The sequence below is a fragment of the Cherax quadricarinatus genome, chromosome 93 (assembly GCF_038502225.1).
Source record: "Cherax quadricarinatus isolate ZL_2023a chromosome 93, ASM3850222v1, whole genome shotgun sequence".
Lineage (NCBI taxonomy): Eukaryota > Metazoa > Arthropoda > Malacostraca > Decapoda > Parastacidae > Cherax > Cherax quadricarinatus.
The window spans coordinates 11208746-11228033 of NC_091384.1; the positions used below are offsets into that span (position 1 = coordinate 11208746).

The following is a 19288-nucleotide window of genomic DNA, read 5'->3' on the forward strand; positions in this document are numbered from 1 at the left end:
TGTATACCATTTACGTCAGGCCCATACTGGAGTACGCAGCACCAGTTTGGAATCCACACCTGGTCAAGCATGTCAAGAAATTAGAGAAAGTGCAAAGGTTTGCAACAAGACTAGTCCCAGAGCTAAGGGGATTGTCCTACGAAGAAAGGTTGAGGGAAATCGGCCTGACGACACTGGAGGACAGGAGGGTCAGGGGAGACATGATAACGACATATAAAATACTGCGTGGAATAGACAAGGTGGACAAAGACGGGATGTTCCAGAGATGGGACACAGAAACAAGAGGTCACAATTGGAAGTTGAAGACTCAGATGAATCAAAGAGATGTTAGGAAGTATTTCTTCAGTCATAGAGTAGTCAGGCCGTGGAATAGCCTAGAAAGTGACGTAGTGGAGGCGGGAACCATACATAGTTTTAAGGCGAGGTATGATAAAGCTTATGGAGCAGGGAGAGAGAGGACCTAGAAGCAATCAGTGAAGAGGCAGGGCCAGGAGCTATGAATCGACCCCTGCAACCACAAATAGGTGAGTACAAATAGGTGAGTACACACACACACTAGGCAAACCTTAGAATAGCGTTCCGATATAAAGTAGGGAATCGTTCAAGACACTGTACACCATGTACGTCAGGCCCATATTGGAGTATGCAGCACCAGTTTGGAACCCACACCTGGTCAAGCACGACAAGAAATTAGAGAAAGTGCAAAGATTTGCAACAAAACTAGTCCCAGAGCTACGGGGATTGTCCTACGAAGAAAGGTTAAGGGAAATCGGTCTGACGACACTGGAGGACAGGAGGGCTAGAGGAGAGAGGATAACGACATATAAAATGCTGCGAGGATGTTCCAGAGATGGGACACAGAAGCAAGGGGTCACAATTGGAAGTTGAAGACTCAGATGAGCCAAAGGGATGTTAGGAAGTATTTCTTCAGTCATAGAATTGTCAGGAGGTGGAATAGCCTAGAAAGTGACGTAGTGGAGGCAGGAACAATACATAGCTTTAAGACGAGGTTTGATAAAGCTCATGGAGCAGGAAGAGAGTAACGATCAGTGAAGAGGTGGGGTCAGGAGTTTTGAATCGACCCCTGCAACCCAAATAGGTGAGTACACAACAACCTCCCACAGTATCCTGCCACACACCTTCACAAACCCCAAAGAAATATGGTACTGGAAAAGAAGCTGAAGGTATGGTACACCAACAGAGATGGTATAACAAATTAATGTGAAGAGTGGCATGAAAGAATCATGGAAGCATCCCCAGACATCATAGCACTCACAGAAACAAAGTGCATGGGAATGATAACAGATGCGATCTTTTCCATTGGATATCACGTCCTAAGGAAAGATGTAGGGAGCAGAGGGAGTTGCACTGCTCATCAAAAGCCATTAAAGTTTTAAGATGGAAGTAATGGATAGAAGAGAAGCAAGGAGCTACATAGTAGGAACACTTCAGACTGGGGGCCCCAAGGTAGTGATTACAGTGATGTACAACCTATCACAGAATAGCAGAAGGCCAAGACTAAAGTATGATGAGACCAGCAGAGCAATGGGGGACACACTAGCTGAGGTGGCCAGAACGGCCCACATGAGTAGAGTAAAGTTACTTGTGGGTAATTTCAATCACAAAGAGATTGACTGGGAAACCTGGAGCCACATGGGGGACCAGAAATGTGGAGGACTAAGATGATGGGGGAGGTACTGGAAAACCTTGTACATCAACATATTAGGGACACTACCAGAGAGAGAGAAAAGAGGATGAACCAGCAAGATTTGACCTCATATTCACCCTGAGTAGTTTAGACATTGAGGACATCACATATAAAAGGCCCCTCGGAGCTAGTGATCACGTGGTCCTGAGCTTTGAATACATTGTAAAGTTAGAAGTAGAGAATGAAGCAACAGCAGTAGGACAGGAGAAGCCAAACTACAAAAGAGGGGACTACACAGGAATGACGAATTTCCTGCATGAGGTTCAGTGGGAAAGATTACTTATGAAACAAACAGCAAATGAACTGATGGAATATGTGACAACAAAATGAAGAGAGGGGAAGGAGAAGTTCATACTCAGGGGCAACAGAAACAATGGGAAGACCAGAACGAGCCTTTGGCTCAATTACAGGTGTAGAGAGGCCTAAACTAAGTGCGATAGCGAATGGAAAAAGTAGAGAAAACAAAGGACCCACAAAAATAAGGAGAGTAATCGAAGAGCCAGAAAAGAATATGCCTAGATAATGGACGCCCAGCAGCAATGCGAGAATGACATAGCATCAAATGCCAAGTCTGACCCAGAGCTGTTGTACAGCTACATCTGGAGAGGCACTGTGTGTGCTACTAACACCAATCTTCAATACATCTATCGACACAGGGCAAGTACCTGAGGTGTGAAAGACATCAAAATTAGTCCCACTTTTTAAGAAAAGAGGTAGATAGGCAGCATTAAACTACAGAACAGTGTCTGTAGATTATCAGGAGCTTATACATGATAACCAGCACGGTTTCAAGGAAGGGAAATCCTTGACAGAAGTAAGACAGGAGAGAGAGAGAGATGGGTAGATTGCATTTTCTTGGACTGTAAGAAGGCTTTCGACACAGCTCCGCTAGAGGAGCAGGCAGGAATAGCAGGAAAGGCACTGCAAAGTATCAGGGAATACCTGACAGGAAGGAAACGATGAGTAACGGTACGTGACGAGGTGTCAGAATGGGTGAAGGTGATAAGCGGGTTTCCAGAAGGGTCACTGCTAAGGCCGGTGCTGTCTCTGGTATTTGTGAATGACATTATGTAAGCGATAGATTCAGAGATGCCCTTGTTTGCGGACGATGTGAAGCTAATGCGGAAAATTTAAGCGGATGAGGGTCAGGTAGCACTACAGAAAGATCCGGACAGGCTGAAAGCTTGGTCCAACTTTGGGTCCTGGAGTTTTACCCCACCAAGTGCAAAGTCATGAGGATTGGGAAGGTCAGAAAAGACAGCTGATGGAGTACAGGCTCGGGGGCAAAAGGCTGCAAACCTCGTTCAAGAAAAGGATATTGGGGTGAGTATAATACCGAGCATATCTCCTGAGGAGCACATCAACTGCTGTAGCATATGGGCGCCAAGCAAACCTAGGAACAGCGTTTCGGCACCCGAGTAATAAGTCATTCAAGACCCTGTACACCGTGTACGTCAGGCAAATACTGGAGTATGCAGTACCAATATGGAACCCACACCTTGTCAAACACGTCAAGATATTAGAAAAAGGGCAAAAGTTTGCAATAAGACTAGTCCCGGAGCTAAGGGGGCATGTTCTACGAGGAAAGGTTAAGAGAACTCGGTTTGATGGCCCGTCCCCCTATCTCATCTGCGACTGCTTGACAGAGTAGAGAACAGAGCAAGACGTCTCATCTCTCGCCTGGACCCATCCTGGATAGATCTGTCATTCCAGCAGTGCCTTCAACACAGGAGGGATGTGGGTGGCCTTACCACACTTGGCTCCACTTCGAGGACAGCGAGAAGCAAGCTTCTATACCACAAGACGGGCAGCCAGCAGCAACTTCACTCTGGCTGTACCCTTCTCCAGAACATCACTTTATTTGAGATCAATTATCCCCAGGATGACTCAAGTCTTGAATACATTCGTACAGCATCATGATGTCAACGAGATAAAGTCAGTTGACCAAATGAAAATGCTGGCCCACAGATGGCCCTCAGCTGGCCTACAGATGACCCTCAACTGGCCCACAGATGGCTCCAACTTCATCCTGTTCCCTACTTGTATGTCTCATAACAATAAAAATGCTTTCAAATGAGCTGATGTAGGTAACAGCTCTTAGCTTGCCAATAAAGTTAGAAATCCTTAACTTGTCAATGGCTTGTCAATAAAGTTAGGGATCCTTAACCTGACTTTGTCAAACCCTGTGTAAAAAAGAAAGAGGGGAGAGAGAGAGAGAGAGAGAGAGAGAGAGAGAGAGAGAGAGAGAGAGAGAGAGAGAGAGAGAGAGAGAGAGAGAGAGAGAGAGAGAGAGAGAGAGAGAGAGAGAGAGAGAGACAGACAGACAGTGCCAGGCACTTCACCATCGAGCGCCTGCACAGTGCCAGGTGACAGTATCGACCATGTGATAACCTTGTACTTACCCACTGCCACTGATATGTCTTTTACGAACCGTACGAGTTTACCTCGTCCCCATAATAATAATAATAATAATAATAATAATAATAATAATAATAATAATAATAATAATAATAATAATAATAATAATAATAATAATAATAAATCACGTCAGCTAGGAATATAAACTTAGTTCTCCACTTCCAGCTTATTGAAGCTCAGGAACTTAGAGGTTTACTCTAGACAAAGCATTCTTGTCAACAAGTGTGACCTCTGACACAGCTCTGTCTGCTGAGTGATCAGTGTACTCAACTGAGGTTGCGGGGGTCGATTCATAGTTCGTGGCCCCGCCTCTTCACTGGTCACTACAAGGTCCGCTGTCTCCCTACTCTTAGAGCTTTATCATACCTCATCTTGAAACTATGTATGGATCCTGCCTCCACTACGTCAATTTCCAGACTATTCCACTTCCTGACAACTCTCTGGCTGAAGAAATACTTCCTAACATGTCTAACTCATCTGAGTCTTCAACTTCCAGCTGTGTTGCTGTGTCCCATCTCTGGAAATTCTTGTCTTTATCCACCTTGTTAATTCCTCGCGGAATTTTACATGTCGTTATCATGTCCCCCCTATTCTTCTTGTCCTCCTGTGTCGTTAGATCGATCTTCCTTAACCTTTCTTTGTAGGGGCATTCCCCTTAGCTCCAGGACTAGTATTGTTGCAAACCTTTACACTTTCCCTAATTTCTTGACGTGCTTGATCAGGTGTGGATTCCAAATTGGTGTTGTATACCCCAATATGGGCCTGACGTACACGGTCTACAGAGCCTTGAACGATTCCTTACTAAGGTATCGGAACGCTATTCTTAGGTTTGCCAGGCGCCCATATGCTGCAGCAATCTGGTCGATGTGCACCTCAGGAGATGTGCTCGGTAATATACTCACCCAAAGTTCCTTTTCCTTAAGTGAGGTTTGCAGTCTTTGGCCCCCTAGCCTGTACTCTGTCTGCCGTCTTCTTTGCCCTTCCCCAATCTTTATGATTTTGCATTTGGTGGAGATAAATTCTAGGAACCACTTGCTGGACCAGGTTTGGAGCCTGTCCAGGTCTCTTTGTAGTTCTGTCTGATCCTCATCCGATTAAATTGTTCTCATTAACTTCACGTCATCTACAAACAGGGACACTTCCGTCACGTCATTCACATATACCAGAAACAGCATCGGTCCTAGGACTGACCCCTGTGGAACCCCACTCGTCACAGGCGCCCACTCTGACACATCTTCGCGTACCATGACTCGTTGTTGCCTCCCTGTCAGGTATTATCTCTTCCATTGCAGTGCCTTGCCTGATATGCGTGCCTGATCCTCTAGCTTTTGCACTTACCTCTTGTGGGGAACTGTGTCATAAGAACATAAGAACATAACATAAGAAAGAAGGAACACTGCAACAGGCCTACTGACCCATGCAGAGCAGGTCCATGTTCCCCCGGATTAGACCAATGACCCACCCAGTCTGGTCACCTCCACTCAAGGATGGAGCACTGCACCAGACCCAGCAGCACATGCTAGTCAGGTCCACCTCACACCCACCCACACCAACTCATGTATTTATCTAACCTATTTTTAAAACTACACAACGTTTTGGCCTGAATAACTGTACTCGAGAGTTTGTTCCACTCATCCACAACTCTATTACCAAACCAGTGCTTTCCTATATCCTTCCTGAATCTGAATTTTTCCAACTTGAAACCATGGCTGCGAGTCCTGTCTTGGCTGGAAATTTTCAGCACTCTATTTACATCCCCTTTATTTATTCCTATTTTCCATTTATACACCTCGATCATATCCCCACCTAATTTTACGTCTTTCGAGAGAGTGCAGATTCAGGGCCTCAGTCTATCCTCATAGGGAAGATTTCTGATACATGGGATCAACTTTGTCATCCTCCTCTGTACGTTTTCCAGAGCATTTATATCCATTCTGTAATACGGTGACCAAAACTGAGCAGCATAGTCTAAATGAGGCCTAACCAAGGATATATAGAGTTGAAGAACAACCTGAGGACTTCTATTATTTATACTCTAGATATGAAGCCAAGAATTCTGTTAGCTTTATTGCGAACACTACTGCACTGTTGTCTTGGTTTTAGATTACTGCTAACCAGAACTCCTAAATCCTTTTCGCAATCAGTAGTATTAAGATCTACATTATTTAGTTTATATGTGGCATGGTTATTTAACTGTCCAACATTTAGAACTTTGCATTTGTCAATATTAAACTGCATCTGCCACTTCTCCGACCATTGCATCAGTCTATTCAAATCATCCTGGAGTGGTCTAATGTCCTCCTTAGAATGAATTGGTCGGTCTATTTTGGTGTCATCAGCAAATTTGCTTATGTCGCTATTTATTCCCTCATCTATGTCGTTTATGTAAATTGTGAACAACAACGGGCCCAACACTGACCCCTGAGGAACACCGCTTGTGACGTGCCCCCATTCTGATTTCTCCCCATTTAAGCAAACTCTCTGCTGTCTATTTGTCAGTCATGCCTCTACCCAGGAAAAAATTTCTCCTCCTATTCCGTGTGCCTTAAGTTTCCTCAATAGCCTCTGGTGTGGAATTCTATCGAAAGCCTTACTGAAGTCCATATACACAATATCATATTCATTACCATGATCTACCTCCTCAAACACCTTAGTGAAAAAAGTTAGTAAATTCGCAAGACAGGAACGCCCCTTTGTAAAACTGTGTTGAGATTCATTAATCAATCTGTGCCTGTCAAGATGGCTACGAATTGCTTCGGCAATTATTGATTCCATAAATTTTCCCACTATGGAGGTAAGGCTTATTGGTCTATAGTTCGAAGCCAAGGACCTGTCACCTGCCTTGTAAATAGGTATTACATTTGCCATTTTCCACTTATCAGGCACTATGCCAGTTTGTAGTGATATGTTAAAAAGATTAGCCAAAGGTATGCTAAGTTCCTCTTTACATTCCTTTAACACCCTTGCAAACAGTTCATCAGGGTCTGGAGATTTGTGCGTGTGTACTCACCTAGTGTGTGTGTGTTGTGTGTGTGTGTGTGTGTGTGTGTGTGTGTGTGTGTGTGTGTGTGTGTGTGTGTGTGTGTGTGTGTGTGTGTGTGTGTGTGTGTGTGTGTGTGTGTGTGTGTGTGTGTGTGTGTGTGTGTGTGTGTGTGTGTGTGTGTGTGTGTGTGTGTGTGTGTGTGTGTGTGTGTGTGTGTGTGTGTATGTGTGTGTGTGTGTGTGTGTGTGTGTGTGTGTGGGTGTGTGGGTGTGTGTACTCACCTAATTGTGCTCACCTAATTGTGGTTGAAGGGGTCGAGACTCAGCTCCTGGCCCCGCCTCTTCACTGATCGCTACTGGGTCCTCTCTCTCTCTGCTTCCTGAGCTTTGTCATACCTCTTCTTAAAACTATGTATGGTTCCTGCCTCCACTACTTCACTTGCTAGGCTATTCCACTTGCTGACAACTCTATGACTGACGAAATACTTCCTAACGTCCCTGTGACTCGTCTGAGTCTTCAGCTTCCAGTTGTGACCCCTTGTCCCTGTGTCCCCTCTGGAACATCCTATCTCTGTCCACCTTCTCTATTCCCCGCAGTATCTTGTATGTCGTTATCATGTCTCCCCTGACCCTTCTGTCCTCCAGTGTCGTCAGTCCGATTTCCCTTAACCTTTCCTCGTACGACATTCCCTTGAGCTCTGGTACTAGCCTTGTTGCAAACCTTTGTACTTTCTCTAACTTCTTGACGTGCTTGACCAGGTGTGAGTTCCAGATTGGTGCTGCATACTCCAGTATGGGCCTAACATACACAGTGTACAGTGTCTTGAACGATTCCTTATTAAGGTATCGGAACGCTATTCTCAGGTTTGCCAGGCGCCCGTATGCTGCAGCGGTTATTTGGTTGATGTGTGCCTCCGGTGATGTGCTCGGTGTTATGGTCACCCCAAGGTCTTTCTCCCTGAGTGAAAGTCTGTAGTCTTTGTCCACCTAGCCTATACTCTGTCTGCGGTCTTCTTTGCCCCTCCCCAATCTTCATGACTTTGCATTTGGCTGGATTGAATTCGAGAAGCCAGTTACTGGACCACATGTCCAGCCTGTTCAGGTCTCTTTGCAGTCCTGCCTCATCCTCGTCCGATTTAATTCTTCTCATCAACTTCACGTCATCTGCGAACAGAGACACTTCAGAGTCTATTCCTTCCATCATATCGTTCACATATATCAAAAATAGCACTGGTCCTAGAACTGACCCCTGTGGGACCCCGCTCGTAACAGGCGCCCACTGTGATACCTCTTCACGTACCATGGCTCGTTGTTGCCTCCCTTTCAGGTATTCCCTTATCCATTGCAGTGCCCTCCCTTTTACATGCGCCTGATCCTCCAGCTTCTGCACTAATCTCTTGTGGGGAACTGTGTCAAAGGCCTTCCTGCAGTCTAGGAAAACGCAATCTACCCACCCCTCTCTCTCGTGTCTTACTTCTGTTACCTTGTCATAAAACTCCAGGAGGTGTGTGTGTGTGTGTACTCACCTATTTGTACTCACCTATTTGTGGTTGCAGGGGTCGAGTCACAGCTCCTGGCCCCGCCTCTTCACTGATTGCTACTAGGTCCTCTCTCTCCCTGCTCCATGAGCTTTATCATACCTCGCCTTAAAACTATGTATGGTTCCCGCCTTCACTACTTCACTTTCTAGGCTATTCCATGGCTTGACTACTCTATGACTGAAGAAATACTTCCTAACATCCCTTTGATTCATCTGAGTCTTCAACTTCCAATTGTGACCTCTTGTGTCTGTGTCCCATCTGTGGAACATCCCGTCTTTGTCCACCTCGTCTATTCCGCGCAGTATTTTATATGTCGTTATCATGTCTCCCCTGACCCTCCTTGCCTCCAGTGTCGTTAGGCCGATTTCCCTCAACCTTTCTTCGTAGGAAAATCCCCGTAGCTCTGGGACTAGTCTTGTTGCAAACCTTTGCACTTTCTCTAATTTCTTGACGTGCTTGACTAGGTGTGGATTCCAAACTGGTGCTGCATACTCCAGTATGGGCCTGACGTAAATGGTATACAGAGTCTTGAACGAATCCTTACTGAGGTATCGGAACGCTATCCGTAGGTTTGCCAGGCGCCCGTATGCTGCAGCAGTTATCTGATTGATGTGCACCTCGGGAGATATGCTCGGTGTTATACTCACCCCAGATCTTTTTCCTTGAGTGAGGTTTGCAGACTTTGGCCGTCTAAACTATATTGTGTCTGCGGTCTTCTTTGCCCTTCCCCAATCTTCATGACTTTGCATTTGGCAGGGTTAAACTCAAGGAGCCAGTTGTTGGACCAGGCTTGTAGCCTGTCCAGGTCTCTTTGTAGTCCTGCCTGATCCTCGTCCGATTTGATTCTTCTCATTAACTTCACATCGTCCGCAAACAAGGACACTTCTGAGTCTATCCCTTCTGTTATGTCATTCACATATACCAAGAACAGCACAGGTCCTAGGACTGACCCCTGTGGAACCCCGCTTGTCACAGGCGCCTACTCTGACACCTCGTCACGTACCATGACTCGTTGTTGCCTCCCTGTCAGATATTCTCTGATCCATTGCAGTGCCTTTCCTGTTATATGTGCCTGATCCTCTAGCTTTTGCGGTAACTTCTTGTGAGGAACTGTGTCGAAGGCCTTCTTGCAGTCCAAAAAAATGCAGTCGATCCACCCCTCTCTCTCTTGTCTTACTTCTGTCACCTTGTCATAAAACTCTAGTAGGTTTGTGACACAGGATTTTCCCTCCCTGAAACCATGCTGGTTGTCAATTGTACACTTGTGTGTGTGTGTGTGTGTGTGTGTGTGTGTGTGTGTGTGTGTGTGTGTGTGTGTGTGTGTGCGTGTGTGTGTGTGTGTGTGTGTTGGCATGTGTGCGCGTATTTATCTGCTATGTTATGTTTTCTAGAGTGAATCTTGATATCTTGAAGTGTTGACTCACGAAACAGTAATAACACGGTTGTAGACAAGCTAAGGAACGGATCAGGTTTCAACCGCTGGCCTGGAGTTCTAACCCCACCTGCATCCTGTCTTGGCATGCAGTCCTGTTCATGTAAATTTCTTAGCAAACACTGTTTGGACGACCTTGTGGGAGGATATGTGTAACAGCAGGGTATGTTTGGAGGTGTTGAAGGAGGAGACGGTAAGAGATGACGCTATTAGTCCCTCAGCCTCGAGGCAGGTGTTTAGAACATAAGAATTGTGAATAAGATTCTGAACACCTGTTGCCAGGCTCAGGGACTGACTCATTAATCTCATTCAGTCTCCTTCCACACCTGCAAATTACCTCTGTATTTAACTGAGTTACAAGTGGGCGAAACGTTGTCAAAGACATACTAGCTAGGTGTCAACATAAGGTATTACTGGTGTCAAGATGATGTATTACTGATGTGTCGACATGTATTATCAATGGGTCGACATGTTGAATTATTGGTGTGTCGACATGTTGTGTTACTAGTGTGTCGACATGTATTATCAATGGGTCGACATGTTGTATTACTGGTGTATCAACATGTTGTATTACTGGTGCCAAATTTTTGTGATGAATAAGACACTTACGTAAGACTTGGGACTCTTTATCCTGGAACAATGTTTCCAGCATCATCAGTCTGGTGCAAGATGACGAGTATGACTGAGGTGTTGTGTTCCATCCATCAGTGTTGGTAAAGGTGCACATGGTGATGGAACTAATAGTGGTGGTAGATGAGGTGCAGCAGTGGTAGGTGGAGTCACCAGTGGTAGATGAGGTGCAGCAGTGGTAGGTGGAGTCACTAGTGGTAGATGAGGTGGAGCAGTGGTAGGTGGAGTCACCAGTGGTAGATGAGGTGGAGCAGTGGTAGGTGGAGTCACCAGTGGTAGATGAGGTGCAGCAGCGGTAGGTGGAGTCACCAGTGGTAGATGAGGTGGAGCAGTGGTCATTGTTAGAATAACTCCTGACCGCTTGGGGACCGCTTTTGACCAAACTCCTCACCGCTTGGGGACCGCTTGTGACCAAACTCCTCACCGCTTGGGGACCGCTTGTGACCAAACTCCTCACCGCTTGGGGACCGCTCGTGGGAGTATTGGACGTCATTGATCGCCTGCAAATTTCAGCTTGAATTATTTAGTTGCTATCACAGTTAGGTACTCCACCCTTTACCGTCTACTTTCTACCCTCTACCGTCCTTTACCGTCTACTTTCTACCCTCTACCGTCTACCTTCCATTGTATACTCTACCCTCTACCCTGTACTCTATAATTTCTAGTGAATCTTCTGTCTACCCTACCTATTACTATCTACTTTCTACCCTCTGCTGTATTCCTTCTACTGTCTAAACTCTGTCTACCTACTGAATCTACTGTCTACCTTAACTGCATACCCCTTCTGTTTATCCTTTCCTGTCTACTCTCTATTATCTGTCCTTTGTCTAACTTCTGTCTAACCTCTCCTGTTTATCATCTGTCTACCGCTCCTGTCTACCCCTCTGTCTGTCCCACCTGTCTACTTCTATCTACCCCTCCTTTCTATCCCACCTGTCTACCGCTCCTGTCTACCTTTCCTGTCTAACTTTCCTGTCTATCCCACCTGTTTACCCCTCCTCTCTACCCCACCTGTCTATCCCACCTCTACTCCTATCTACCCCTCCTGTCTATCCCACCTGTCTATCCCTCCTGTGTACCCCACCTGTCTATCCCACTTCTACTCCTATCTACTCCTCCTGTCTATCCCACTTGTCTTTTCTTCCTGTCTACCCCACCTGTCTATCCCACCTCTACTCCTGTCTACCCCTCCTGTCTACCCCACCTGTCTACCCCTCCTGTCTACTCCACCTGTCTATCCCACATCTACTCTTATCTACCCTTCCTGTCTACCCCACCTGTCTATCCCACTCTACTCCTCCTATCTACCCCTCCTGTCTATCCCACCTGTCTACTCTTCCTGTCTACCCCACCTGTCTATCCCACCTCTACTCCTGTCTACCCCTCCCGTCTATCCCACCTGTCTACCTTTCCTGTCTACCCCACCTGTCTATCCCACCTCTACTCCTATCTACCCCTCCTGTCTATCCCACCTGTCTACCCCTCCTGTCTATCCCACCTGTCTACCCCTCCTGTCTACCCCACCTGTCTATCTCACCTCTACTCCTCCTATCTACCCCTCCTGTCTACCCCACCTCTACTCTTCCTATCTACCCCTGCTGTCTATCCCACCTGTCTACCCTTCCTGTCTACCCCACCTGTCTATCCCACCTCTCCTCCTATCTGCCCCTCCTGTCTACCGCACCTGTCTATCCCACCTCTACTCCTAACTACCCTTCCTGTCTGTCCCACCTGTCTACCCTTCCTGTCTACCCCACCTGTCTATCCCACCTCTACTCCTCCTATCTACGCCTCCTGTCTATCCCACCTGTCTACCCCTCCTGTCTATTCCACCTGTCTATCCCACCTCTCTACCCCTCCTGTCTATCCATCTGTCTACCCCTCCTGTCTATCCCACCTGTCTATCCCACCTCTACTCCTCCTATCTACCCCTCCTGTCTACCCCACCTCTACTCTTTCTATCTACCCCTCCTGTCTATCCCACCTGTCTACCCTTCCTGTCTGCTCTTCCTGTTTATCCTCCCCTGACCTTTCCTGTCGTTTCTCTCAAAGTATTTCTTCAGTATCAGTAACATCAGGAAGTGAAAATACCAACGGGAGAGAGAGAGAGAGAGAGAGAGAGAGAGAGAGAGAGTGAGAGAGAGAGAGTGAGAGAGAGAGAGAGAGAGAGAGAGAGAGAGAGGAGATTATACATAGCTTTAAGAACAGGTATGGCAGGGTCACCCGAGTCGAGGATGAAGTAAAGAGGGATGGAGGGAGCTGTGACTTGACCCTTGCAGAGATAAATGGGTGATACAACCAGATTAATCACAGCAACAAAAGCACTCCCACTACCTGGTCCAGGTCCTGATCAACCAGGCTGTTACTACTGCACATAATCCAACGTTCAAACCACAACCCTGCTGGTCAGGTATTGACTTCAGGTATCTGTCCAACTCCCTGTTGAAGACAGCCAAAGATTTACTGGTAATCCCCCTTATGTATGCTGGGAAGCTGTTGAACAGTCTTGGGCCCCTGACACTTACTGTGTCTCTTAGTGTACTCACGGCGTACCTGCTTTTCATTGGGGGGGGGATGTTGGGCCGCCTCCCGAGTCGTTTGCTTACGTAAGACAAGATTTTGTTCAGATTTTTTTTTTTTAGCCTCGGAGGGTTAGCCACCCAGGATAACCCAAGAAAGTCAGTGCGTCATCGAGGACTGTCTAACTTATTTCCATTGGGGTCCTCAATCTTGTCCCCCAGGATGCGACCCACGCCAGTCCACTAACACCCAGGTGCCTATTTGCTGCTAGGTGATCAGGACAACAGGTGTAAGGAAACGTGTCGAAATGTTTCCACCCGCCGGGAATCGAACCCAGGCCCTCCGTGTGTGAAGCGGGAGCTTTAGCCACCAGGCCACCGGGCCACGTAGGGAGTGATTTGTGTGTGTAATATGGTTGTAGTCTCTCTAGGAGTTCCCAACTGTAAATTATGTATTTTTCTCACCTACATTCCACCTCAAGTCAGTGGACTTCGAACGGTTCCAGTAATTGAGATGTTTGGCTGTACTTACACTTGCAGTGAAAGTTCTCTGTATATTCTCCAGGCCTAGAATTTCGCCTGCCTTGAGGGGGAGCTGTTAGTGCACAGTAGTATTCCAGCCTAGAGAGAACAAATGACTTAAAGAGGATCATCACTGACTTGGCATCGCCTGTTTTGAAGGTTCTCATTATCCATCCTATCATTTTCCTAGCAGATGCGATGAAATTATGATCTTCGAAAGTGAGATTCTCTAACATTATCACTCCTCACTGACCTTCACATTGTTTCTGTGGCCAATTTGAAGATCTGGATAATGTCAGATTGGAGATATGAAGCGTCTTCACTGGCTGACACTGTCAGGCAAATCCTAGTATCGTCAGGAAAGGAGGAATTGGATGACAGCCAATAAACTTACAATTAACACTGGCAAAACCTACTACATTATGTTTGGTAGCAGAGCAGGAGATGCACAAATTAACATTAAGATCGACAACACTCTAATTACCAGACATAATGAGGGCAAATTCCTTGGCCTATACCTCGACAACAACCTAAATTTCAGCACCCATATCCAACACATAACAATAGAAGTATCCAAAACGGTGGGGATCCTCTCCAAGATACGATACTACGTGCCGCAAAATGCCCTTCTCACACTATACCACTCACTTATATATCCATACCACACCTATGCTATCTGTGCTTGGGGATCAACTGCAGCAACACACCTAAAGCCAATAATAACCCAACAAAAAGCTGCAGTAAGAATAATCACTAAATCCCATCCCTGGCAACACCCCCCCCCACTCTTCATAGATCTAAACTTACTCCCTGTTCAGAACATCCACACTTACTACTGTGCAATCTACATCTACAGGACCTTAAACTCCAATATTAACCTTGACCTAAAATGCTTTCTTGATAGTTGTGACAGAACCCACAGGCATAACACCAGACACAAACATCTCTATGACATTCCCCGTGTCCGACTAAACCTTTACAAAAACTCAATGTATGTCAAAGGCCCTAAAATCTGGAACACACTACCTGAGAACTCTAGAACTGCAGACACATTCATCACCTTCAAAACTACCATTAGAAAACATCTTATCTCCCTGATACACCCTGTCAACTAATTACACGAATACCACCTGGTGGTTCACACTTACACTCACTCACCCATTTGACCATAAACAGAAATATCAATCTCAATCTTAAAATAATGAATCTTAACTAGTCATAAGTTGGCCTGTGATACTCCAATACTGAAACTATGTATAGTGCCAAAACAAAAGCATTCACATTGCTAAACTCACAACTAGTATTTAGTCACTTAGCCATAATACCAACTTACCTCATAATTTGTAATATTTTAAACTTAAGATTTAATCTAAGTCTGCCCGAAATGCCTAGCCATGCTAGGTGTTCTAGTGGTACACTCTGCAATGCCTAGCCATGCTAGGTGTTCTAGTGGTACACTCTGTAATACCTAGCCATGCTAGGTGTTCTAGTGGTACACTCTGTAATGCCTAGCCATGCTAGGTGTTCTAGTGGTACACTCTGTAATGCCTAGCCATGCTAGGTGTTCTAGTGGTACACTCTGTAATACCTAGCCATGCTAGGTGTTCTAGTGGTACACTCTGTAATACCTAGCCATGCTAGGTGTTCTAGTGGTACACTCTGTAATGCCTAGCCATGCTAGGTGTTCTAGTGGTACACTCTGTAATGCCTAGCCATGCTAGGTGTTCTAGTGGTACACTCTGTAATGCCTAGCCATGCTAGGTGTTCTAGTGGTACACTCTGTAATGCCTAGCCATGCTAGGTGTTCTAGTGGTACATTCTGTAATGCCTAGCCATGCTAGGTGTTCTAGTGGTACACTCTGTAATGCCTAGCCATGCTAGGTGTTCTAGTGGTACACTCTGTAATACCTAGCCATGCTAGGTGTTCTAGTGGTACACTCTGTAATGCCTAGCCATGCTAGGTGTTCTAGTGGTACACTCTGTAATACCTAGCCATGCTAGGTGTTCTAGTGGTACACTCTGTAATGCCTAGCCATGCTAGGTGTTCTAGTGGTACACTCTGTAATACCTAGCCATGCTAGGTGTTCTAGTGGTACACTCTGTAATGCCTAGCCATGCTAGGTGTTCTAGTGGTACACTCTGTAATGCCTAGCCATGCTAGGTGTTCTAGTGGTACACTCTGTAATGCCTAGCCATGCTAGGTGTTCTAGTGGTACACTCTGTAATTATTATTTTACTACATGTAAACCACACAATAACCAAATTTCTGTTTATGTCAGATATGAGAACGAATTATTATTAATATTATCATTATTATTATTATTATTATTATTATTATTATTATTATTATTATTATTATTATTATTTCTGTGTCCCTAATATATTCATTAATAATATATATTTTTGTATAATGTTATATAAATGTGTTTCAAGTCGTACTAAACGAGTGTATATGAAGATTAACGTGAGATTCGAACCGTGGTGCCGAGAACGACAGGTTGAGCGCGTTACCGCTGTGTCGATCCCTGGACCTGTCAGTCCCAGGACCTGTCAGTCCCAGGACCTGTCAGTCCCAGGACCTGTCAGTCCCAGGACCTGTCAGTCCCAGGACCTGTCAGTCCCAGGACCTGTCAGTCCCAGGACTTGTCAGTCCCAGGACCTGTCAGTCCCAGGACCTGTCAGTCCCAGGACCTGTCAGTCCCAGGACCTGTCAGTCCCAGGACTTGTCAGTCCCAGGACCTGTCAGTCCCAGGACCTGTCAGTCCCAGGACCTGTCAGTCCCAGGACCTGTCAGTCCCAGGACCTGTCAGTCCCAGGACTTGTCAGTCCCAGGGCCTGTCAGTCCCAGGACCTGTCAGTCCCAGGACCTGTCAGTCCCAGGACTTGTCAGTCCCAGGGCCTGTCAGTCCCAGGACCTGTCAGTCCCAGGACTTGTCAGTCCCAGGGCCTGTCAGTCCCAGGACCTGTCAGTCCCAGGACCTGTCAGTCCCAGGACCTGTCAGTCCCAGGGCCTGTCAGTCCCAGGACCTGTCAGTCCCAGGACCTGTCAGTCCCAGGGCCTGTCAGTCCCAGGACCTGTCAGTCCCAGGGCCTGTCAGTCCCAGGACCTGTCAGTCCCAGGACCACGGTTGGATCCTCCCGTCCACCTCTGTGTTGACAGTGTTGTACAGTGAGGTTGGTGGTGTTGACAGGTGGTGCGGCGGCGTGTGGTGAGGTCAAGACTGGTGAGGTCACTGCTGGCGGTGCTCGGTGGTCCTCAAGCCTTCAAGGTCGTCTTGGTGACCCGACTCACACCAATACCCTTTGGTCTGCAGAATGCTGTCTTTGCTGTGAGTACCTTTGTTACTGTGAGTACCCTTGTTACTGTACCATTGTTACTGTGAGTACCCTTGTTACTGTACCATTGTTACTGTGAGTACCATTGTTACTGTACCAATGTTACTGTGAGTACCATTGTTACTGTGAGTACCTTTGTTACTGTGAGTACCCTTGTTACTGTGAGTACACTTGTTACTGTACCATTGTTACTGTGAGTACCCTTGTTACTGTACCATTGTTACTGTGAGTACCATTGTTACTGTACCATTGTTACTGTGAGTACTATTGTTACTGTGAGTACCTTTGTTACTGTGAGTACCCTTGATACTGTACCATTGTTACTGTGAGTACCTTTGATACTGTGAGTACCTTTGTTACTGTGAGTACCTTTGTTACTGTGAGTACCTTTGTTACTGTGAGTACCCTTGTTACTGTGAGTACCTTTGTTACTGTGAGTACCTTTGTTACTGTGAGTACCCTTGTTACTGTGAGTACCTTTGTTACTGTGAGTACCTTTGTTACTGTGAGTACCTTTGATACTGTGAGTACCCTTGTTACTGTGAGTACCTTTGTTACTGTGAGTACCTTTGTTACTGTGAGTACCTTTGTTACTGTGAGTACCCTTGTTACTGTGAGCACCTTTGTTACTGTGAGTACCCTTGTTACTGTGAGTACCTTTGTTACTGTGAGTACCCTTGTTACTGTGAGTACCTTTGTTACTGTAAGTACCTTTGTTACTGTGAGTACCTTTGTTACTGTGAGTACCTTTGTTACTGTGAGTACCTTTGCTACTGTGAGTACCTTTATTACTGTGAGTACCTTTGTTACTGTGAGTACCCTTGTTACTGTACCATTGTTACTGTGAGTACCCTTGTTACTGTACCATTGTTACTGTGAGTACCCTTGTTACTGTACCATTGTTACTGTGAGTACCCTTGTTACTGTACCATTGTTACTGTGAGTACCCTTGTTACTGTACCATTGTTACTGTGAGTACCCTTGTTACTGTACCATTGTTACTCTGAGTGCTGTTGGTGTGAGTGCTATTTGTGTGTACTCACCTCACCTATTTGTGGTTGCAGGGGTCGAGTCATAGCTCCTGGCCCCGCCTCTTCACTGATTGCTACTAGGTCCTCTCTCTCCCTGCTACATGAGCTTTATCATACCTCGCCTTAAAACTATGTATGGTTCCCGCCTCCACTACTTCACTTTCTAGACTATTCCATGACTTGACTACTCCATGACTGAAGAAATACTTCCTAACATCCCTTCGATTCATCTGAGTCTTCAACTTCCAATTGTGACCTCTTGTGTCTGTGTCCCATCTCTGGAACATCCTGTCTTTGTCCACCTTGTCTATTCCGCGCAGTATTTTATATGTCGTTATCATGTCTCCCCTGACCCTCCTGGCCTCCAGTGTCGTCAGGCCGATTTCCCTCAACCTTTCTTCGTAGGACAATCCCCGTAGCTCTGGGACTAGTCTTGTTGCAAACCTTTGCACTTTCTCTAATTTCTTGACGTGCTTGACTAGGTGTGGATTCCAAACTGGTGCTGCATACTCCAGTATGGGCCTGACGTAAATGGTATACAGGGTCTTGAACGATTCCTTACTGAGGTATCGGAACGCTATCCGTAGGTTTGCCAGGCGCCCGTATGCTGCAGCAGTTATCTGATTTATGTGCGCCTCAGGAGATATGCTCGGTGTTATACTCACCCCCAGATCTTTTTCCTTGAGTGAGGTTTGCAGTCTTTGGCCATCTAAACTATATTGTGTCTGCGGTCTTCTTTGCCCTTCCCCAATCTTCATGACTTTGCATTTGGCAGGGTTAAACTCAAGGAGCCAGTTGCTGGACCAGGCTTGCAGCCTGTCCAGGTCTCTTTGTAGTCCTGCCTGATCCTCATCCGATTTGATTCTTCTCATTAACTTCACATCATCTGCAAACAAGGACACTTCTGAGTCTATCCCTTCCGTTATGTCGTTCACATATACCAAGAACAGCACAGGTCCTAGGACTGACCCCTGTGGAACCCCGCTTGTCACAAGCGCCCACTCTGACACCTCGTCACGTACCATGACTCGTTGTTGCCTCCCTGTCAGGTATTCTCTGATCCATTGCAGTGCCTTTCCTGTTATGTGTGCCTGATCTTCTAGCTTTTTCAGTAACCTCTTGTGAGGAACTGTGTCGAAGGCCTTTTTGCAGTCCAAAAAAATGCAGTC

The 19288-nt window shown here is 46.1% G+C and overlaps 1 protein-coding gene across 1 annotated transcript in view; it reads left to right on the plus strand.

Moving 5' to 3' along the window:
• Positions 1–19288, plus strand: part of LOC128703526 (transmembrane protein 64) — a 167355-nt gene that overhangs the window by 88665 nt on the left and 59402 nt on the right. The window contains exon 4 of the mRNA XM_070104704.1: positions 16944–17081. Within this exon, the coding sequence (XP_069960805.1) occupies positions 16944–17081 (138 nt within the window). The remainder of the gene's footprint in view (positions 1–16943; positions 17082–19288) is intronic.